Consider the following 24496-nt stretch of genomic DNA (forward strand, 5'->3'; position numbering starts at 1 on the left):
TCTTTATGCATATTATGCATAAAAATTGGTATAAGTACACATTAAACTTATTATACAATTAGTCATCACTAGAATGAAGTATTTTTTTATCTACGGAACCTAATCCCTATTTTGACGCTAATATTAGGTCTCAATTTACGCAGTTTCGATTTACGCAGCATTTCCGTGGAACATAACCCCCGCGTAAAACGAGGGTCTACTGTACAAGGGTTAAGACAAAATTTGGTCTACATGTATATCTTAAAGGGCGAGTTGCTCATTTATTTTTGGCTTCAGTCATCCCAAAAGGATGGATCACCGAATAATTTTTATCGTTTTATGTGACTGCTATATCTCAAGAAGTAATGCGAGGATTCATACGAAAATGTAGTATACAAGTGAAAGGAAACGAAAACAAGCCTTATTTTCGTTCTAAGTTGAGTTTCGTAATCGTTTACGTGAGTCAGTGTAATTAAATAAACAATGAAAAATATACTGAATATAAATATGAGAGGTTGAGCATGATATCAATAAAATCTAAATTAGCCGTGTATTCCTCTCATTTTTGTAGCACTTTAACTAGCGTGAGTGTTAAATGAAAATTGAGTTTGCATTCTTATATAATTTGCGTAGTAAAAATTCACAATTAAATCAGCAATTTTTTCTGAGAGAGAAAAACTTATTTGTTTATTATTATTATTATCAATATTCTTTTCTTTCTGAATTACCAAGCTATATTGAGCTGGAACTATTACTTTTTGAAAGTCATTTTAAAAATAAGTCTAGGTCAAAATTGATCTGAATAATCTCATTGATATCAGTTATTTCACTCTACATTATGAAATTTTTTCTTTTCTATTTGAAATTGGAAAATGTGATTAGCTGACAAGCACTACTTCGCATGCATGAAAGTATCCTCTTGAAAACCTTCAATAAAATAGCTGTTCTGAAATTGTCCCTTGATGTTCTATCGAATATATAAATTTCATGAATGTTGAGAATTGAAAATATTTGTCATCGCGTAGAGTCGTTTTTCAAAAATGTGAGTGAAAGACACCTGTTTTAGCAGTTACGGGTTTCATTGATTTCAAAAGATTTGACGGTGAACATTTCGACGTAATTTCAGAATTTTACTCATAAGAGATGGGAGTTCCCACGGCAATAATCTGTCATCTCTGTTAAACATTTGTTTTGCTGTCCCAAAATCCCGGTCGCAAAGGACATGCAAATATCCTCTCAGAGGAAGGTCTCGAGCAGTCTTGTTAAACTTCTTCAGTTTCATTTCCAGAAAAAGTCTCAGAACAGTTTTGATCTTACCTTAACCAACGTATATCTCACTGAAAACGTAGCTTTTTTTTTACAGTTCTTAGGGTAATGTTAATAAATCTATGAGAAAATTAAATTTCATTAAGATACTTCTACTTTATTTCCACACTGGCCCGTGATTTCGAATTTTTCCAGTGAAAGGGGAGAGGGAGGATAACGGGCGTATGTATAACCAATGCAAATTTCATAGGATTGCTATAAAAACCACTTCCACTTGTATACAAAAAAAAATTCAAAGTCGAGGGCCATTCCGCCTGATCCCCTAAATGACTGACCTGTCGCTACCGTAATAATATGCTAGAGTGAAGGAGTTATTTGTTTTTACTTCATTACACCAAAAAATACAAACCGCCTATTCTCTTGCCATATTCACATTGCGCCTCACTATTCTTTCATTCGCGTTTAGAACAGTTTAGTTTTACTTCCATACCAATTTTTTGTCTGAATCCTTGCGTTACATCTTGATCCTTTACGTTACATCTTGAGTATTATTATTAATCAGATTAAACGAGAAAGAGAATTCCGTTGCAGCAGCCTTTCACATGTTTACGTTTGTAATAGTATACAAAAAAACGTATGTTTTTCTGAAAACTATTAATTTTCTGGAATTAACCTGATGTTTACGAATTAAGACAGGAGAAAAGGTTTGGAATTTTTGAAGGAACTTACTTTGAAAGGCAATTAATATTTTTTTGCAACTTTTATGCTGGAAAGCATCGACGTACATTTAAATTTTTCGTACAAATTGAACTAGCGAATTTTAGGCCGGCGACATTTTGGACCGGCGACATTTTGGGCCGGTGACATTTTGGGCCGGCGACATTTTGGACCGGCGACATTTCGGACCGGCGACATTTTGGGACGGCGACATTTTGGACCGGCGACATTTTGGCCGCGACATTTTGTCCCGCGACATTTTGGGCGTATACCATATTTTTGTATATATATATGAAATACATAAGCAATGAATAGCAATGAGAAAAAGAAAATTAAAAGTAGCAATTATTAGAATAAAGTTGAAAGGTTGAATTCGGAGCTCATCAGCCGTGGAAGATTCGATAAATATGGTCAAAAGATCAAAAGATATTAAACTACTTACTAAATAGAGAGTGTTTAAGCTCTAATATATGCATTACATTGGGCCAAACGCACCATATGCTAAACGATATGCAATAAACAAGAGCTTAAACCTAAAATTAAAAGTTGGGGTTTTTTACTTCGGCTAAATTAAGAAACAAGTCCCTATAATTTGTCTTCCTCAGGACAGTACCTACTGCATGCATACTAGTTTAATGTAGGACAGTCAGGAGGAATGAGTCAATGGCAAAAATGGAACAGCTGCATTTACATGCCAAAATAAAAAGTAATATTATTCCATGTCATAGTTTTTTTAAAATGATTGTTTTAAAAGTAATGTTATTAATATACAATGTACATATGGTGAGGGGCGTTCACCACGCAGACTGTGCCATTGACATTTTCAGGGGGTTGCTTTTTTAAGGAGGGGGGGGGGGCGCTTTATAGCATTTTATGGGTGCACCATCACTCTTATGGTGGGGGGGGGGGAATCTCGTATATATGAAATGGAATAATCATGTAATAGAGTTCAATGTTTTAATAAATAAAATATATATTGCATTTTGCGCACAATGTAAAAATAAAATCAGTAACCTATTTTGAATAAGTATTTATATTTGTGATGAGCTGGAAAAGGGCAAGAACAGAAGAATCAACCCGAATGGTTCCAGCAGGGGTACTTGGTGTCATATTTAAATTCATCAATTTCTCTGTTGGTACTTTTCGGTACACTTTGTTCGTCAGAGAAATTGACTTGAGGTGAACGAATTCCGGAACGCGAAGGGTAGGTAAGTCCTGTCAAACTTTATCCGAAGATAAAAGCTATCAAGTTTGATACAAGATATGTTTTTAAGTTCTGCATTAAAAATACAATATGTTGATAGTTTTGTCTTGAAAATATTGAGAGAGAAACTGAAGTTTAAGATTGTTTAACAAACAATCCCCACTTTTCAGAAGGTACCCCCCCCCCCCCCTCCAATTCCCCGACGATTTTGTGATTAGGAATGAAACTACTAGATTATTTCATAATTTTTCAAAAATTTATAACTGTGCATATGTTATGCTGTTAACCATGCTATTTGTCATTAGAAATTCAAAAAAAAAATCCACGAATGGTTACTTAAATTGCTTGTATTATTGCTCTTAAATATGAAAGAATTGAAACTAATATGGTATGCAATACTATAATAAAGAATTATATTTTAGAAAAAATCACGGAAAAAGGATTCCAAAATTCTCGGAAACGTTTTTGAAAATTGTTTAGAGATTTCGAAATACTTGGAAACGTTTTCGAAACTTTCATGAACCACAGCAGCACAGAATATTCAGAAACATTTCTGGAAATTACGGAAAGAGGATTCCGAAATACTCAGAAACGTTTCTGAAAACTACAGAAAGAGGATTCCGAAATACTCAGAAACGTTTCTGAAAACTACAGAAAGAGGATTCCGAAATACTCAGACACGTTTCTGGACATTACAGAAAGAGGATTCCGAAATACTCAGAAACGTTTTTGAAACTTTCATGAACCACAGCTGCACGATATACTCAGAAACGTTTCCGGATTTTTTTTACAGTGTAGGAAAATATGCCTATAAAAATTTGTTCAAAATATTTTATTTAAGTCTAGATGAACTACCCAGGTTTTATTAGGTTTTACGGCACAAGAGCTTGTATAGACTATACAACACCAAAGATGAACTAGGAATAATGATAGTTCATTTTGGTAAATTATTTCTCAGTAACTGAGCTAAGACATCTCTTTTCCATTTCAAGTATCACAGGTTCAGAAAGATTCTCGTTCTGGGTAAACTATACTAAATAATTTCTGCTGAAACACAACACAGAACTGAGCATCTCTGTTAAATTACGCAAGTACTTCTAACTCTACGAACCAAGTGTCTTGATAACAGTTTTACTTAAAACTTATTCTTTTTCCTCTCTTCGTAAAAATACTGGAAAAAAGCAAGAATCTCTGTTAAATTATTCAAGTTTCTCGCTTAAAAACTGCGGGTCAAGTTTTTCGATAACAACTTCACAGCGAAAAGCTTCTCTCTCTCTCTCTCTCTTTTTTTCGCAATGTAAATGATTGCTGTAAAAATATAGGGGAGAATATAAGTATTTTGTTAAATATTACACGAGTACTTCTTCAAAAGATCTGGGTTAAGCTTGTTGAATAAGTTCCACAGAAACGTACGTCTATGTTTGTGCATTTCTTACGTATGATAAATATTTTTACCTATCAGTGTGAAGATAATGTCGGTTTAAAGAGAAGTTTATTGCTTCTGGCTCTGTCGCAGCTAGTTCACGCTGATGATCATCAAAATAGGTGAAATTCCAACCTCTGGTTGCCATAAAGCGAACGGGTTGGTACCTGCTCCTAAATCAGCAAGAACTCCAGCTATATGGCGATCCTTTTAACGACGTGTTTGTCTTGGGAGAACAAACAGAATCAATAATATTTTATTTATGTCGTGTTACAGAGCCTTGAAGTGATTTTTTTTTTCAGTTAATTTAGTGTCTTGGTTCTTTCCCTTCTGTGTTTTCGCAAAAAACTTCTGTAATTTTTCTTGTTCTAAATTATCCGTATTCTCCGTTACCTTTAAAAGTCTCTGTAGAATTTAAGTTTTTTATTCCCTGTAGTTTTAAGTCAAAAAAATTATCCTGATGAATTATTTCCAGGAGATTCTCATGTATTTTCCGGAAAAAAACTATGACAGTGTAATAAATAGGAAAGCAAAGCAAAAGCATTAAAGATATGTAAAATAATTAGAAAACTACAAATATCAGAAAATTTTGAATCGTTACTTAGAACAAAGATAGAGATTGTTTTAGGGGATGCAATACAAAGTAATTATTTAAGTAGAACATACGAAATAATTAGTATTACCTGATTATCTATCATAGCAGCAGCTCCTGGAACTTTATCCATTCCCCTAATAAAGTTATGTAGTTCTTGAACATTTAATTCCTCAAATTTAATCTAGCGAAATAAAATAAAAATCGACGTTATTAAACTAATTTCAAAACATTATCACATTTTAAAGCTGCATTTTAAAGATGCTCAAGTAATCATATCAAAGCTCGAAACTTTCACATTCTCATTTTCAGTGATGTTAATTTTAAAAAATTCGAAATTAAGATTTGGAAACTGATTTCCTAGACATGTTACTCAAAATGTCCATTGCTGTGATTTTTTTTTTTCAAAAATTGTCGCAATAAATTATAGATTTACAATCTAAGAAATGCAAAAAACGTATCATTCCAAAAAGAAAATTGAATCAATAACCAATAATAGAAGCGGTATTTATGATAGTTATGAGTTATATTTTCCATCATAATGCCTCTGCGTTTATTATTCTCTTTACATTTTACATGCAAGTTTATAAGAGATGTTCGGTACGAAATGCAAATAAAATTTACCATGCCCAGATGGGAGGTTACAAGAGGTCACTGTGAAATCCCAAAAATGTCCTTATTCGCCACATTTTGACAGGCGATTCGTCAAATTAAGAGACGTAAGGCCCCTATATATACGAGCCAGCCTTTTTGGATCGGAGCGCGTGTTTGAGTGGTTGTCTTTTCTGGCGAGTAATCGCGTTGGTGATTGTTCACTGTAAGCAATTATTAGCGGCACGTGAATTGTTCATAAAATAAATATTATTTTTTGCAAATTTGGCGAAATTCGAAACTTTGCTGTGGTAACCCAAGCAGTGCAACAATGAAAAATCCGATCCAAAATGGATAAACTTAAGCTGATGCGTCGGCCTATCTATATAGCGGCTCTAAGGAGACGTAATTACAATTTTTAACAACCCGAATGTACCTTTTCATTAGATGTAGGTATGTGTGCATCACCGTATTTAATTTACCGTATTTTTTTATTATCACCGACCAAGTTTTGAGTTCCATTCGGCGAATTAAGAGTTCCAACACAATAATTTAAGTTTGGGCTTCCCTGATCGTTTCCTGGGAACTGGGTTGTAAAACATATGAAGAGTTGCGTTTGAGTATTAATGAAAATACAGAAAACATCCACCAGTATCCGGCTACTTGTGAACAAATTTAGATGAACGGGTATCGTCAGAAGTTGATGGTCTTCCAGGATGTTTTTCATCCGTCATGTTACCGGTTCGTCCTAATTTGTTCACTAGTCTGATATTAACTCCTGCTGGTGGCTGTTTTCTTACTTTCGCTGCTACAACTGATGCATCTCTTCTAACGATAAGTATTCTTTCTTAGAATTTCCTCACATACATACGAAAGAAATTGATACATTAGTGCTTTCACGTAAATGGATCGTTATTTTTGGAACGCCCTATGAGCAAGAAGTTCAGTCAAACCATGTTCGTTTGCTGTTTTTAAACGATCTATGCTAATATTTGCTTGTTCGTAATAAGAAAAACGTACATATGCAGGTAGATAAACGTTTTAAAAGTGTAATTTATTAAAAGCAAGGATTAAATCAGAATCTATGCGCAATACCGCAATTGCGTATAAAATAGACACAAGAAAGAGAGAATGGAGTCGTTTTCAAAATTTTAAAAGTATTTTCTTCTGAAAGAGCATGCTTTATTTCATTGAATCTGACCATTTTTTAAATAATTTCTTTAAGTTTAATATTTTAAAAAAATTACTTAAATCGGTGCTCTTTCATCGTTTGACGCTTCTGCCGATGACATCAGAAATGATGAAATGCCATTCAGTGTTGCCATTCACTGTCCAAAATATTTAATTCGCATCTATACTCACGTGCATTGGCAACGATATGGTTGATAGCAAGCGTAGAGCGCAATTGTAATTCGCTTCTTGATTATCACAACGTGGAAATGCGGTAGAAAGATGCGCCATAGTGCATCATTTGTGACGTCATAAAGACCACGCATTGTTTGAAGAATCGGACATTTAAAAAAAAAAAAAAATAAATAACTGTTGGAAAAATGAAAGTATTTTCTGAGTCTATGTTTTTTTTTTTTGCTTATTCTATCAATTTCAGTGACAAAAAGGAATACTTATGACTGCAGGAAACAACCTCATTTCGATTACAATTTACATTTGCCACAAATATAAGTGTTGTCTTTAATTAAAATACTAAGGCAAGGATCACATTGATATCTGCCAAGAATTCTTCTGATATCATGATACAATATGCCTCTTGTTATAAATCAAACAGTTATAATTGGGTTACTCCACGGGTGACTGACAGACATTTTTAGAGCAAAACAGTAAATATTTTGTAATGTTCAACGCAAAATATACGTTGTGCAAACGATCTTTTCTCCTGGATTTTTGTATTATTTAAGCTGAATTTAATGGTTTAGTTGAATTCGAGAAATGCAATTTGGTTAATTTTTAAAACTTTATTAAAAACACGGTAACTGACTGACATTTTAACAGTAGCATGTCAGTCTGTTACCATGCTTTTGATATATATATTAAATCATCTAAAATATATTTCAAGAATTAAACTATAATATTAAATTTAGCTTGAAAAATACAATTATCCAGGGGTAAAGACCGTTTGCACAACGTACGTTTTGCGTTGAATGCTGCGAAATACACACGGTTTTGTTTTTAAAATGTCAGTCAGTTTCTCGTGGAATTGTCCAATTATAAAAAAATGATAAGATAGTCTTGACTGGGCATCACATCATCAAACGTAAATGACGTGTAATATTTTTAAAGCAATATATTTACATTATCTTTAGCTTTCTAGCTTTATGTAACCCAAAACTTACCATACATAGCTCCAATTTATTTAACGCCGGCTCATATGAAGCACCTTCTTCTGTTTGTGGAATTTTAGGAGCCGTACCATTTGCAACCATAGTTACTGCTTCTGCCTGTGAAAAAGTAATTAACATTTTTTATGAATCTTAGAAAAGAGGCGGAATTAACTGTTGATGCTTGGATAAAAGTATCATCCTCATATACATAATAGCCAATGATCGAGTTACGCTCCTGAGGTCATCAACAATGAAACTCGCGCCACGGCATGATGATTTTATAGTATGTTTTGGTGATGTTTAAAATGTAGGGAAAGGTTTTATTGGGACAAGGCTGAACTAGATCCGGTAACTTAACTGTTTTACTGTTAATCCACTGGAGTTAGAATTAAAATGTCAACTATCAAAATATCACCAAACCGGCAATTGCTTCGTTCAAATGTAGGAGCAATTTTCACCCGTCATATCAGACCTCAAGGGGAGTTATATCCCCCTTAGTCCCCCCCCCCCAAGAATCCACTACTGCTCGTAGGCATTTCCATCCTTCGGGGGATAATATAGCACCTAACAAGGGTGTAAAATTATGTGTGCATAGAGGGTCTTCTTATCAAAGGATGCGAAGTTTTGTAGTGTATTTTTACGTATCATAGCGTAATATTTATATTTATTTTCCAATAACAATGAAAAAGGTGGATATTTAGGGGTTTTTTTAACTTCGACAACATATCAAAGTGTTTCACCACATAACAAAAACTCTTATTACAACCCCCCTCCTCCCCCCCTCTACCATAAACCCCTAGAAAAAAGATCGTTTAAGGTGATTTCTTTTTAATATTTTAAGGGGGCTTTTATAAAAAAAACTGCTACATTAAAAACAAATTTCTCATAATGACGCGAAATTTTCGGCAAAGCAAATGTATTATATTTGCAAAACTGAAGGAAAATTTGACTGTAGTTACATAGGTTAAAGGCGCTATATTTCGCCCCACTTGACGTTTTTAGTCTCTGAGTACCATGTGTAACGATTAATGAGTCCAAAAAAAATTACATTACACCACTAACTAAGCCTATACATGGTTTTTAATCTTAAATACATGAAAAACAATTTGCGTTCGGTTAAGAAGTTTTTAAATAATGCATTTTTAACAGAATTGATAATAGTTATCCTATTTTCGTCCCCCTGCCAATGCAATAGATATTAATGTTGTATGAAACAAATAATAACAATAGATACCGATTAAGAGTTGTATCAATGAAAAACATCACAAAATATGCACTTTTAGCACAAAATATTTAATTAACAACTTGATTTTTCAACCCACCAAGCAACCTCAGAAATGAATTTTCTTTGTTCTTCGCTCCGGAGCACATTTTTTGTTTCCACGAGGCGTATTGAATGCAACGTACTCATAATTATCTATGTTTTGTCTAAACACGTTTTTGGCACATAGGATATTCTGCAGAATCGTTTTTTGCTTGAATCTTTTTTGGGAACTTAAAAAAGAACATCCTATCTGCCAATATAGCGGTTTCTTGCTCTGCGTCTGCGTGAAGTGAACCATATTTGATAAAACGTTCATGTCACTTAGTTTATCGCTTACCATAAGCAAATATGTCAAATGCAGCTAAATAAACACATTCTAATAAGTCCAAAAGATCATTTAAAAATAGTATTACGATAACTCATGTTTTCAAAAATCAAAAGAGTGATTCGAAATGGCAACACAGGACTAGACTCATGAAACTTCTATAAATCGATAGTGTTCTTGATTGCAATCAATAAAAAATATCACCGGTGGTGACACTTAGTGTTAAACCAGAGAAACTTAGGGGGACGAAACATAGCTACTATACCCTAATATTAGGGAAGCAATAATTGTAAATTGTTATATACATGATGATTAGGTACACGAAATATAGCTAGTGAATTTATTTCATACATTACCATAGCTGCAATTCCTTCCGGATACAGAAACCTATTGTATAAACTATCAACAGTATCATTTGGCTCAACATCGCATTCACGTTGGAGAAGTATTGGCCCTGTATCTAAGCCATCATCAGCCCAAAATACTGAAAATCCAGCTTTTTTGTCTCCACTTATTAGAGTCCTGAAAATTAATAAAAACTAATTAATCGTCCGCAGTAGAAAAGATAGATTAAGTAAATACATCAGGAAAACAAAGAAAAAAGGCCCGAAAATAGCCTCAAAATGTCTGAACGCTGAAATAGTTGACGAACTCAAATTCGGATTCAAAGGTTATTTTCAAAACAATTGCTCGGTGAGAAGTAAATTGCATTGAAAAAAATATTTTTTTTTTCCAAAAAGCTAAATAAAATGGTTTAAGCTTCGTCAGATTACCGCAGGTATGAAAATATGAGTTCTGCGTTAGCCTTTCAATGGAAAGCAGCCCTAAAAGAGTTCTGCAAAATGTATTTGAATATAAATTTTAAAAATAACACATTCAAGATCGAATTTTAAAATTTTAAGGATTTTAAAATTTCCTCCTGCCGAAAATATGGTACACATTGCAGAAAAAATGTGGGATTAGCAAAGTAATTTTATTTATTTATTTTTAAAATAATTAGAGGATTCATCCAAAATTTGATACACAAAAGGACCAATATAGAAACAAACGCTGATTCGTTTTGTAAGTCAACTGTTGAAAGCTGTGTCGATTTCTGTCAGCGTCTGCGCGAGTTATATTCAGCTTAAATTAATAATCGACGTGGAATTTGAATTAAATTCAAATATTATGACTAACAATCGCCTCAAGAACTGCCGAGAGTTAGGGGAAGGTGGCCCAAAGCGGGTAGGTTAACCAAGAACGTTCAAAAATTGTAGTTTTTGGATTTTTATCGTAACAATTTCGCTTTTATTTCCTAACAGGGATCGTGAACTACAAAATAAAATGTGATCCTTTCATTGTTTCAAACCCAATATTTATCTATCATCAAACATTACAAACACTTGAAAATCCCGCTTTGCACTACCAGGGTGTCTAAAGCGGGTAAGCCGTTCGGGTAAAGCGGGAACACTTGACTATTTTGTGATTCGGTATGTTTGCAAATCAAATATGAAGTTATAAATGATTGAATCAATTGACCAACTAACTGCCATGATAAAAACAAAATAAAATAAAGTTGTACTTATCTAATTTAAATTGAAAATCTAAATCAGCATATTTGTTTATAAAGCATAAAGAAATAATTTATTAAATTAATAGACTAATTGCCATCGTAAAAAATAACTTTTTTAAGTAATACATCCTATTTGAATAGAAAATCTAAGTCAATACATTTGCCAACAAAATAAAATAAATGCACGATTAAATCTTAAACCCGCTTTGCCCGAAAGCACGTTTTTATGTAACTTAAATGTAAAAAAGAAACAAGCAGAATGACCACCGTAGTTTATAGGTGGATGATGTCAGAATAACGTAATATTATTCACAATAAAAAAAAATAAACTGGTCTTCGATTAATCACAAGTTACACACTTTTTTTTTTTAATATATGTCATTTTTTTTATTTTAAGACTGGTTACGCCATGCCGCTCCATCGCTGCTTCGGTGGGACTGATTGAAACTCGGGGGTGTTCAGGTAAACACGACATATGCATACATTGCCGCTACCGCACCATGCGGTGGCATACGAACCCACTATGGACGACCTACCCGCTTTGGGCCGCCATACTCCCCTAGGGGTTAAGAAAAGTATCAGAAAACTGAAATTTTTCAAGAGTCAAGGGTTTAACTTCCTCTCATTTTTTGTGCAAGGCTTTAAATAACAGAGACATTAATTAAAAATAAATTTAGCATTCTTTCGCAAAATTTTGTGGTAGAAATATGTTTAAACATTTAAAAGTATGTTACTAATCGAAAGAGCGAGTTCTTCTACGCGTATGTTTTATTGACTATACAGAATTTTTCAATTTTTTTTAGTTTAATCGTACCTTTTGGCGGTTTTTTATAGATGGTCTTAATGGTTACCCGTGTTAATAACAAAGCCAATTCGTAATTTTACCCGATTGCGCGTGCGCGACGCAAAGGAGGGTAATGTGTTTATGAGTCTATGTTTGTATGTACGTATGTTTGTTCCTATGTGGTGTTATAGAGGCTAAATGCTTTGGACAATTTTGATTATTCTTACGTCAATCGATTTGTCTTAACCTTGGGAGTGTCACTAAATACATGACAGTAATCAAACTTCACCATATCAACAACCAGTCGCTATATTGTCAGTTTTTGATCGTGTCGCAACACAGCGTGCGATAAATGCAGGTAGCGTTTTCACTGCCTGAATTTTTTGTTTACTAAGTCTACTAATTCGATTTTCATCTCTAACATGTTGCATTTGTTTTTGTCGTGACTCAGGAGGATGAGTTTCGCAACGTGTACTTTCTTGACTGGCTTTTTTAGTTTTGCGAGAAAGATTTCTCTGACGGGAACGTTTTCGAGCTCGCGTCATCATAAGTTATACAGTCTGTTTATATAGCTGTGGTTCACTTAAGTTCGCTAATTTTTGCTAAAGGTCAAGCATATGTAGCTTTAAGCCGAGTTAGGTCCCTAGACGGACTAATAATCAGTAGTTTAGACCACTTCAAGTTACTTAAAAATCCTTACAATATAAACTCTCTCAATGAAATGACAAGATTGCGAAATTTACCGTCTTATAATTATAACTAAGTCAATGAAAATTAACTAAAAATTGTAAAATAAAAAATAACTATTAAATACAAACAAAAAATGCCACTGTGTGAAAAAAAAAAACTAAATAGGAAAAAATAAAAGTCCAGTAGTTTAGAATGTTATTAAGTACTATTGAATAACTTCACCATTGAAATTGTTTTTAAAATGGATACACACACAGGACAAATCATAGGACTCAAAAGCAGAAAAGAAAGATCAACAGTCGGGGTCCATCCAAATTTTATGAGGTTCCTTGATTGATCAAAAAGGAATGGATCCCGACGGTTGATCCTTCTATTCTGCTTTTGAATTTATGATTTGTCTTATGTGTGCATCGATTATAAAATTATTTCAATGGTGTAGTTATTCAGTAGTACTTAAAAACATTCTAAACTACTGTGCTTATATTTTTTCTTTTTAGTTTTTTCTGGTTTTCACGCAGTCGGGTTTTTTGTTTTTATTTAAGAGTCATCTGACGAATGTACAAAAATTGGAGCCAACTGAATCATAATGAGCGAGATATTAGACCCTGAACCTAAGGTTGGCCTTGATTGGTGCAGTTACCTTACTATTTTAGGTACCAAAATGAGGCAAATAAGTTTTGCTGAAAATGTTGTTAAAATAAAGACAACCGGAAGATAAAAGTGCTAAGTTCCAACAGCTGGTAAATTTTTATAAGTTCGTTTCAATGGAAAAGGAACATCTCCACATGATGGCAAGTTTATCCACATTTTTTGAGACTCATGATCGACGCTAATCAGGTAAGTTGACGAGTTCGCGGTTTATGGTCTGTTTTTTGACTCAATTTCGCTCCCTCTATGCGTCGCTGGAGAAAATAAGTATTTCGTCGCGAAAGCGGAATAAAGAATAAAAATTAAAAGTACTTCGAAGAGCCTCAGATTATGTACTAAAGTTAATTACAATTATGTTATTTAATAGATAGAAAATGGCTGTAGAAAAAAATATAAAACATTGGGCTTTATCTGATTGTTTGCGGGAAAGGAAACCCATACAGTCGCACGAAAAGCTTAGAATTGATAAGAGCATTATTTTATTTTAAATTTAAATAGAGAATTTTAATATTATCGTTATTCTAATCGGGATTTATTCATAAATTAAAAATTCCGCCGAAACATTAAGTCACACCAAACTGACCGCCGTATTACTCAAATTTGAAGTCGTGAAAACGTACAAACTTGGTCGTTGTGATTATACACAAGATCCAAGAGTTCATAAGAACACATCATGTGTGTGGTGTGTATTCGCGCACTCTTTCATAGATATACTAGAACAATTCACAGAAATCTTTCTGACTCTTTCATAATTTCTGTCCATTCCAAGGTCACTCTGAAAACAATTTCAGATGCTTTTGGGCATCAAAAGTTTTCATCTTTTAAGTAAAACAATGTTTTTAATTGTTGGACAATTAATTATAAGCGATTAATTAAAATGCATTACCAATTAATAGATGAGACTCCTCTGTGTTTAGGCAAAAGAGAAGGATGATAACATATTGAACGATGACGAGGATGATTGATGACATCCATTGGAATGAATTGAGTGCAAAATGGTAAAACATTAAGTTCAGCATCCACTGATTTATATTGATCAAGTACATCTTTGATAGGCTGTCCTTTAAGCCGCCATCTCGGTATCTTGAACACTGGAACTCCATCTTCTTTTGCCGTTGTGGCTAATTAAAAACAAAAGCATTCATATTGTGAAAACCGAAATGAAAAATAGTCATCTCGCATTATGGAACCTTTTTTTTCGCATTCTTGTTTCTAACGAAGTATAGTTTTATTTTTTGGGGAAAACAGTTTTCCGAACTGAACTTCAATGTATGACGCCCCCCACTCCCACCCCCTCTCAATCAACACTTTCGTAACGTATTGAAAATCCACTCTCGTGGTGCCAGGGAGGAATGACCTCAAGAACTTAAATGTCTAAAAAAAGTTCTTTAAAAGGAAAACAATGAACATAACGAATGAAAAACAAAAACTGTAAACAAAAAAAAATCATTTAAAAAAAAACTAAATGACACTGCCTGATATGGAAGCAGCAAAAATTACATAACAAAGTGATTTTCTTATCTAACGTTTGTTAGTGAAAAATATAAATAGCGATAGAGAGTTATCACTATGCAGTTTTTATGAGCTAATATATTTAGATAGCCTATACCAATCTCTATCTTTATTTATTAATTTTTTTATCCAACTTTCTAAAAAAGCTTTTATTTTATCATCTTTCTGTTGAAGTGATGTTTATAAACTTGAAGAGAATTTTTTTTCACTCCTAGTTAGATTTCCGGTTTCAAGAAAAATAAATAAAACCGATAAACTTGCATTTTTTTCCTCAATTCTTAGAATTGATTAAATATTTTCTTTTGCTTTTGCGTTATAATTTAAACCCGAGAATTATCTTTTATGTAATTTCATGTATTTTTCATATCTATCAATTATTTAAAAATTAAAATATAATTTATATTGATTTATATACATATCGTTTTGGGTTAAATCTAGAAATGACATTTATATTTCCCATTAGGTAAGGAACTTTTTGCAAAAGCAAATTTCAAAATTCGCCAGAAACGAGAGCTGCTTTATCAAAATAAACAGCATAATTTATTCATTTTTGATACATAACACATTATTGTGTCTAAACAAATGAAGCGCAAGAAGAGAGTAGAAGGTTCATTGACCTTAATATTTTCCATTAAGATTGTCATAAAAGAACCACATTTTTTTTACAATATTTTAAAGTGATTAACTTGATTAGTTTTTAAGATGTATGTCATGCCTTCACATATAACTCCCCGTCTTCACAAACCCTTGATAAACATGCATGTAAAATATTTACAATTTTTCTTCCATGCGTCGTCGAAGCTTAATTCGGTCTCAGTAACTCCACTTCACTTTTCGCTTTAGGGGATTCATTCTTAAAATCCACGCATTTTGAAGAAAAAATATAATTTTTAGCGTAGGATAGAATTTTTGCTCATTTCTATGAAAAGCAAAACACGAAACAAATTGGGTGTGAAAGATGTAAGCTGTTTTTCATAGGTAAAGCACAGAACAAAATCGTGACCAAAACTGGCGGATGGTGCTCGATTCTTCTTCCTAAATACAGTATGAATTCTTTGTACATGAACAGGAAAGTTCTGTTATGCGTTAAAATCTTTGAACATATCATCGCCGCAGAGCAACAATTGGATATCTTAGTGTTATTCCTGGGATTAGATGTTTTAGTGTTGCTCTGAGGTGACGATATATTGACGGAAAAGTGAAAACACGAGTGCATACAGAGAAAGAACGTCTACAGTATCGACAGAATCTCTTGAATTATATGATGCTTCGCCATTGATAAAAATAACTGCAAGAAAGAGAAGAGTTCTCCCCTTATCATTTAAGGGGGTCCGGGACACAAAAATCCTCAAATTTTGCAACTTTTTTTTATAATTTGAAAAATTGCTGCGTTTTTTTCTGCTTAAGAGGACGTTTGAATCTTGTTTCTACCTTAAATAGAACGAAAGTTATAGTTATTTTTGTTGCATGCATCTAACGAATGTGTACATAACTTTAAAACTTTAAACGCGTTTTTCTCCATGATGCAATTTTTCCCGATTTCTTGCATTCAAACTCTTATAAGTCAAGAACCGATAAAGATAAAGTAATGAAACTTGGAGCATATCTTTTTCAAACAGTTTACTTTAAATTTTATTCGTCGAATTTGAAAAAAACGTTTACTGCAAAAAATTAACGATTTTTTTAAAAAAAAAGTATCTTCGAATTTTTCGAAATTTTTCTTTAAATATTTTTTATTTTTCATTGAATCAATATTTTTAAAATCGCCGAATAAAAATTAAAGCTTAGATATTTGTGCATACTTTTCTGAAAAAAAAATTGAAAATTGACCAACAATATTTTGAGTTATAGCAATTTAAAGCAACCCCATTTTTTTGAAAAAAACTAATTAAATTTAAATAATAAAATAATTTTTTTTCATATTTATGTTATGATTTTGCTTATTAAATAAATGATGAATCAGTTCAAAAAATTTCAAAACTCTAAAGTACATAATAAAAAAATTTTCAAAATGTGTCCCGGACCCCCTTAAGATGAGTTAAAAGGAACAAAGGAACAAATTGGATCGGCTTTCCAATGAGCTCGAATGTCCCATCTTCTGAGTTCTTATTTGGATAATTTTATCAAAACACTTGAGTGCCATCAGCAGCGGATAAAGGAGGGGAGGCTAAGGGGGGCTATACCCCTTACCTCCCCCCCCCCTGAACTGAGAGTCAGGACAGGTCTGAACTTATACTAAATAAGATCGAAATTTCAGAGATTTTTGATACTGCAATACTTTTGCGAATGTATGTTTGCATTATATTTAAAAAAATATACGAGGGGGGACCCAAAAGTAACCGAATTTTTGTTCTAAAATATTTATATATTGGTTTATTCACAAAATTTCTTTTGAATCTTTCAAATTGTTTACCCTTAGATGAAATACACTTGTTAATTCTTTTTTCCCACTGTTAGAAGCTCCCCTGGAACTCTTTAGCTTTGACCATGTTCAGTGCCCGTTGCGAAGCAGTTTTCACAGCTTCTACATCATCAAAACGCACGATTTCAGAATTTTTTTTCATCCTCGGGAACAGAAAAAGATCACAGGGGTCTAGGTCTGGCAAATATGGGGGTCGAGGAACGACTGGCCACCTCTGAGAGGCCAAATGGAGGTTAATAGTAGACGTTGAAGAGCGCTCAGAACGAGCGTGATCTTCAACACTCATGCTACCACGTTTAAAGCGCCCAAACCACTCGAAAACTTCTGTACGGCTCATAGCATTGTCCTTGTAAACTTGTTGAAGCATTTGGTAAGTTATTCCATTGCCGACTTTTGAAGCACGAAGCAAAATTTCAAGCTTACAGTTTGTTCTTTCAAATCTGCCATAATGAGTTCGCAGGCGGAAAGCAACAACACCCGAGAAAACCAACACTACGATCAGACGTTATCAACTACACTGACGCCACTTGCACAGCTGGTTTGTGAAGGTCTGTATTTGAGCCATCTAGCTGGAGAACACTCTACTACATCTAGGATTGGCATCGCACCATTAGTCCGGTTTCTTTTGGGTCCCCCCTCGTATATATATATTATATATATAGTGTCACATTAATGGAAGCGGGGGAGGGGCTAGGAGACTATAGCCCCTTCCTCCCATTTGGTCAAAACTTAAAACAGATTAAATTGTGATGCTGCAATGGAACGGAAAGGCTTGGAGGAAATAGTTTCGTTTTGAGGTCCAGGTTTTTTAATCTGAAAGTAATTACAGTGACCTCTCACTTATACGCGACCCAAGGGGACAACGAAATTTTCGCGCACAAGTGAAATTCGCGCATAAGCGAAAAACCCAAAAAATAAGCTTAAATGCAATAAGTTTATATCAGTTATAGTAAAACTAATAGTACACTACTAATATTAATGAATCAATATGCACATAATTTCGGTTTACGCATTGTAATTTTTAAAAAAAATGAAGTTGTACGTTTGTTATTTTTTGTACAAGGCAACGTCAATGCTTACCGCTTGACCACGACTTTTAATGACGATAGCCTTTTCATAAGTAACCCGTTCTCCCCTCTCGATGTCAATCACAAGACTTATTCCACTCCCAATTGCTCATTTGTGCAAAAAAGAACGCGTGTTTGGAAGAATTCGAAAAATGGAATAAAGACGTGCGATACATTCAAAGAGACAGAACAAGAAGGGTACAAATTTTCTGATAAGCGAAGCGCAAATACGCGATTTAACTAAAACTTGAAAAATTTTTATCGCGCATAAGTGAAAGGTGCATTTTAGGTTTCGTGTATAAATGAACAAGAGTTAACATTGTTTCCTTATATGGCTGGCCGGGCCCGTGAAAAAAACGCGCATAAGTGAAAAACGCGTATAACAGAGGTCGCGTATAAGCGAGAGATCACTGTACTTTCAAATAAAAAGTATATAAATTTTACTTTGTTTCCAGGTTAAGTGGGCTGTGCTGACTGGACTGTTGCTGACAGTTGCCCTGCATACATTTAAACGGATTCTGGGACATTCAGCCTGGAATGTCACTGACAAGAGATCAATTGTGTTCAACGACGAGCCCTGCCGACCGACAAAGAAATGTCTGAAGATTTCCAAGGCGGAAGGTGAAATACTCACTTTGGCGGTTTCATCCAAACAGCCAGAGCCAACAGTTAGGGTTTAGGGCTCTATTTTATTTTATGGCCTAATTATCGCCCATGAGGCCTTTGTAGCCAGGACCCGGGTATGATTTTTAAGGACACAGGGCACAAATTTTATTTTGTGCTCCTCCTCCTGCTTGTACTGAATAATGAAATAATAACATATTTTAATATCTATGTATTACCGCAGTCACGTCATATAAAACACTATTTGTTATCGTATACAATACATAAAGTGGCGGACAAAAAAACCTGCATCACTAGCAAAAATCTCATTTTAAAAGAATTTCTCTATAAATGAGAGAACAATTGTTCTGGAACTTTTGTCACTTGAAAGACATGCTTTAGCTAACATTTTTCAATCAAGATAAATCTCCGTGTAAATTAGGTCACCAGCAGCAAATTGAACAGACCAATACAATAAGTTTATAGATTTTCGTGAAAGTATCATTTATGTTCACGAAGATATAGGAATTTATTGTGAGAATATTAATTTTGTTGGCAGGTTTTGGCTCATAAAATGCAGGGTTTTCCGTCAAACTTTCCCAAACTTTCACAAAATTTAACAGCATAATAAAAGAATCGTTATACTAAAATCTGAAATGAAAATACTGAACATTTTTGCAGAAATATGAACATTTTCTACCAATTAATTTATCACTACGCACGGGCTCAATATTGAAATTTTCAATTAGCAAAAGATGCTTTTTACTTTTACGTTGAATTTTGAGCAAACGGATAGAAGATTTTCGTCTATGACGAACGACTTTCGCTGAAAATCATGAAAAAAAGTAAGTAATAAACAGGGAAATCGCCGAAAAATGTTGCATTACAGTTAAATAAAAAGATAAGTATTTTTAAACTATTCTGTACATCTGACTCAATTTTGCTGAAATAAACAAGCAATCTTTAACAGTATAAGAGATTTTTTTTTTAAACTGGATTTTTGAAAAGTAGAATTGAAAAATAAGGAATTACCTAGTGGATCTTCTCTTTTTCCTTTATCGGGGACTGTGAAAACACCGACGATTTTGTGTCCATCTTGCCTCAATAGCTTGTATACTCCGCTGGCAAATATGCTTTGTCCAATTATAGCTATCTTCATGTCGTAAAGGATGCGCTAAAGAGAAAGATCTTGATTAAATTTTAGGCTCGAATAATTCAACTGTTCTAAACTTTTTGAACGTAAATGACACTAGAAAATCGGGAGAAAGTAATTCATTCATAGGGATCAAAAGAGTAAAATTAAAGATACAATGAGAATTTAAATACCTTTTTTTTGGAAATTGCTATAGCACAAAAATATTGTTACTGAAATATGTTTGGTGGTTTTCCCAGTTATTTGAACACATTAAAACTTTTTACTAAAGTCGCAATTAAGGTATTTTTAGGCAAATATATTTTTTTGATATATAGGCAATTAACATGACCAAAAAATCCGTTGGTGTAAGAAAAAATACTTTTTTTTTATCAAATAGCAGATGTTTGGAAGAACAGTAGAGAATAATTAAAGACAAATGCATTAATTTACTGTAAAACATAACAATATTATTAAAAATGTAAAATATTCATTGTTTATTTTACTCCGTTTACAATGGCAAATCAACAGTATTAAACATATTTTTTCTCATTAAAATTTTAAAAATATAAACTCATTTACAGAAGTGTAAATTACGTAAGAGATTTTAATTGGCGTAAAATCAATTGACCTAGTTTTGTTTTAAACACCTATTTTTAGAAATTAGTGATAAATAGCTATTAATTTACATATAAAACAATGCACTTAAAACAGTATTTTTACCCTCGATATTCAAAACCAATTTTTAATTAATTAAAAGTAAGCAAAACATTAACTTACTGCAAACACTGTAAACTACTAGATAAAAATAAAGGACGCTTCCTAAAAGTGATAAAATTAGTAGAATTTTCCCCTGTATTTAAAAAGAGAATTTCCCTCCGCTTATTGACGTGACTTTGTTCACGTGAAAAAGCCATTCTCTTATTTGACGTAAGTATTATCGCTATGATAAGTCCAGTGCTAAAGTTCATGGCCACTTTCAGCTTGGGTGAAGCTTCATTATTTGGTAACTTTCCAAAAATATTATGATTTTTGATGATAAATACTCCATGAAAGATCACTGTCATTTTCATCAAAAAAAAAAAAAAAAAAACAAACTAAACAAATTTTTATGTAAATGTTATCTGTTTGTATTGAATCATTCACCATTAGTTTAAGTACAATACTTTAAATAGTTTTCAAGGATGTGTCCATCAAAAGACAACTTTTTTTTCAGCATTGTTTTCTTTCATTCTTTCTTCTTTTTCTTTCTTTTATATCTGTTTATTTTTTTTCTTTTTAACCAGGGGCGGACTGAGTCCCCCAAGAGGGCGCCAGCCTCGACTCCCATCAAAGGGTGCGAAAAAAAAGGGTACACAAGTTTGAAAGCCCCCCCCCCCCCAAAACAAAGAAAGAAAAACGAGGACTCAAATAAAGTAAAAGGAAATCGAATTTAAAATAAAGGTTCGAGGGGGAGGGGGGAACAATGCATGCACGCTCGAGGGCGCAAAAGAAAAACTGAAGGAGCTCAGGTTTCAGGGCGCAAAAAAAAGTCGCATATGTTTGAGGGAACAATAAAAACAAAGGAGCGCAGGTTCGAGGGCGTAAATAAAATTAAATGAAAAAAAAAAGAAGGCACAGGTTCGAGGGCGCAAAAATAATAATAATAATAATAATAATAATAACACGCTCAGGTTTGAAAATGGAAAAAAAAAATTTGAATTTTGACCTCTTGAATTCAAATTATGTTTTTCGCAATCACGAATGTGTGTTGTGTGTGTATGTAAGCGTGTGTGTTTATGTGTGGGGGGGGGGGTATGTGTGTTTGTGTGTAGGGGGATGTGTATGTGTTTGTAGGTAGGTGTGTTTGTGTCTGTGTGCAGATATGAGTGTGTGGGTAGTTGTGTGTATGAGTGTTTGTGTGGGGGGATGTGTATGTGTGTGTAGGCATACGTGTTTGTGTCTGTGTACAGGCATGAGTGTGTGGGTAGTTGTGTGTAGGCGTGTGTGTATGTGTTTTTTTATGTGTGTAGATGTATGTATGTGTGTAGGTGTATGTATGTGTGTGTGTGTGTATGTGTTTGTGTATGTGTACGTGCGTGTATGTATGCGCGTAAGTGTAGGATATGGACGCAACCTGGATACGGTTTTCGCTAAAGGAGCAGCATCGTGAGGCGGCCGGCCGGTCGACGGTGGTGCTGCAGAGGGTGCTGGAGGGAAAATAAAATCAGCGTAACGCCAAAAACATTCAAATGAGAACAATAAGCAATCGTGATTTCTCAAAAAAAAACCGAATTTGCACAGGCTTGGAGTCATAAAAACAAAAAACAAACAAAAAAAAAAAACCTAAGCGCTCAGGACCAAGGGCGCAAAAAAAAAAAAAAAAAACCGGAGGCGCACAGGTTCGAGGTCGTAAAAAAATGAAGGCGTACAGGTTCAAGGACGCAAAAAACAGAAAAAAAAAGAAAATAGAAAAAAAAAGTCTCACAAGTTGGAGGGGGTGGAGGATGAACGAAAGCGCACAGGTTTGAGGGTGCAAAAAATGAATGAATGAATAAATAAATAAATAAACGAAGGTGCAGAGAGGGCGTTTGAGGGTGCACAGGCAGGGAGAGCTCATCGGCTAGCGGACCAGTCCATCCCTGCTCGTATCCCTTGTTCTTTCCTTCATACCTTTGACACTCGAAATGAAAAACTATCAAACCCCGAATTTCATTTTAAAAGCTTTGACGTTCCTTTGAAATGCTTCAGTATGATGAAACAGGGACAAAACACAGAAAAAGAAATTACCGCTGCTGCTGTCTGGGACAATTTCTGCTGTGACACGTTCCACTCTATCGAGTCTATCCTGAATATTGTAGCAAAATATCTGGCGGAATAGCTGATTAAAAACGTTTTTGGATGCAGATATTTTTTCTGAAATTCTAATATATTTGAACTGCAACATTTTAACCCCTCTATTTGCACACACCCAGAACTCAATTTTCTGCCAATCAATACGACTTTTTGAATAAAAACCCGCATTTGCTTGTAATAAAGCGGATTTTTCCGAACAGTGCGTTTAAAAAAAAAATCGTTTCAAACTGCATAAGTGCAACTGTTTAATGGTAGATAAGGCACCTTTCGCAACCAGATTCTTAGGTAGGAATATACGTGTGGTTTTCAGCTGATCGATATTCAACCGATTATTTTCATTTAAACAAAATGAAAATAATTCTTCTTCGGGAGGGGAGGTGTGATTTCTATTTATGGTATAATGTAACTGTATCACATACTTTAATTCAATTATTTTTCTTTCAGAGCAGAGAAGCACGGATTTTTTTTTTTTCCAATTGTTCAAAATATTCCAATTAAATTCTTTATGCTTTGGGTAGGAAGATTATTACTCGATTCTGATCCTTCGCTGCATTACCAATGAAATTCCTTCACTCAAATAAAATTTTAGTCTGCTTTTTCTATTTTTTGCATGTATAAATATAGTTTTTATTTTATTGATTTTTGTTTCATTTATTAATATTTTTAGTAGTTAAAATTAAACTTAGTGATTGTTTTCTTTTTTCATTTTTATCTGCAAAATTTTTTGGATTGGATATTTACAAGTTATTATCTTACTATTTAAATTTAAACGCATAGCTATTGTGGTTTTGAATGATTTTAAATAGCCGCAATTATCGATAAGAGCCGCAAACTACATCGTATTTCATATATAATACATTTGAGGTTTGATATATTTTTATAATTCATAATTGGGAAAAAATATCTCATGCTTATTTTATACAACGAAACCTTAATGACCTTTAGTGGAAAGAATAATACGTAATAGAAATTAACATATACAGTATAATGTTTCTTGTTTAAGTATAGAAACGTTACTATAAGGAGTAATTCATAATGACATTCAGAACATATGTTTTAAGTTATAGTTTTATTACAAGCATGAAACCACTGACATCTTCTTTTGTATAAGTTTGTATTATAAGATATAAATAATGTTAAGATATTTGAAGATCAGAAATTAGCATTTAAGTTTAAAAGTCATTTTGTAATTGAAACAACAAAAAGAATAGAAGTGGTGAATGTGCTGTCATAAAATGCTTACTATTAATGATAAGTAGAAAGAGTAGAAAACTAGTACAGTTAATTTATTTCAGAGCCCACATAAGTGATTATTTCCCTTTCATAACAGCAAAAGTATTCTAAGTTTCGAAGCAAATTTTCCTTGATGCGAATTGCAGTACGACTAAATAAATCATCAATCCTGGAGGGAAAATAATTGCTATTTTAGCAATATCTAATTCACCGAAATCCGTTCAAAATTATATGAAAATCAATTTATTGCAACAAATACGTTTATCGGAAATAAAATGTTGTAGACAATAAAAATCAAAAGAGAGCTAATAATTTGGTGGA

The 24496-nt window shown here is 33.5% G+C and overlaps 1 protein-coding gene across 1 annotated transcript in view; it reads right to left on the reverse strand.

The window, feature by feature from the left end:
* The window catches only part of LOC129231863 (mitochondrial 10-formyltetrahydrofolate dehydrogenase-like), a 126648-nt gene that overhangs the window by 76713 nt on the left and 25439 nt on the right, over positions 1 to 24496 (reverse strand). The window contains exons 2-6 of the mRNA XM_054866248.1: positions 20008 to 20149; positions 14258 to 14492; positions 10054 to 10219; positions 8121 to 8225; positions 5273 to 5365 (exon numbers count right to left, since the gene is read on the reverse strand). Coding sequence (XP_054722223.1) covers positions 5273 to 5365; positions 8121 to 8225; positions 10054 to 10219; positions 14258 to 14492; positions 20008 to 20149 — 741 coding nt within the window. The remainder of the gene's footprint in view (positions 1 to 5272; positions 5366 to 8120; positions 8226 to 10053; positions 10220 to 14257; positions 14493 to 20007; positions 20150 to 24496) is intronic.

This window comes from Uloborus diversus, chromosome 10 (genome assembly GCF_026930045.1).
Source record: "Uloborus diversus isolate 005 chromosome 10, Udiv.v.3.1, whole genome shotgun sequence".
Taxonomy (NCBI): Eukaryota; Metazoa; Arthropoda; class Arachnida; order Araneae; family Uloboridae; genus Uloborus; species Uloborus diversus.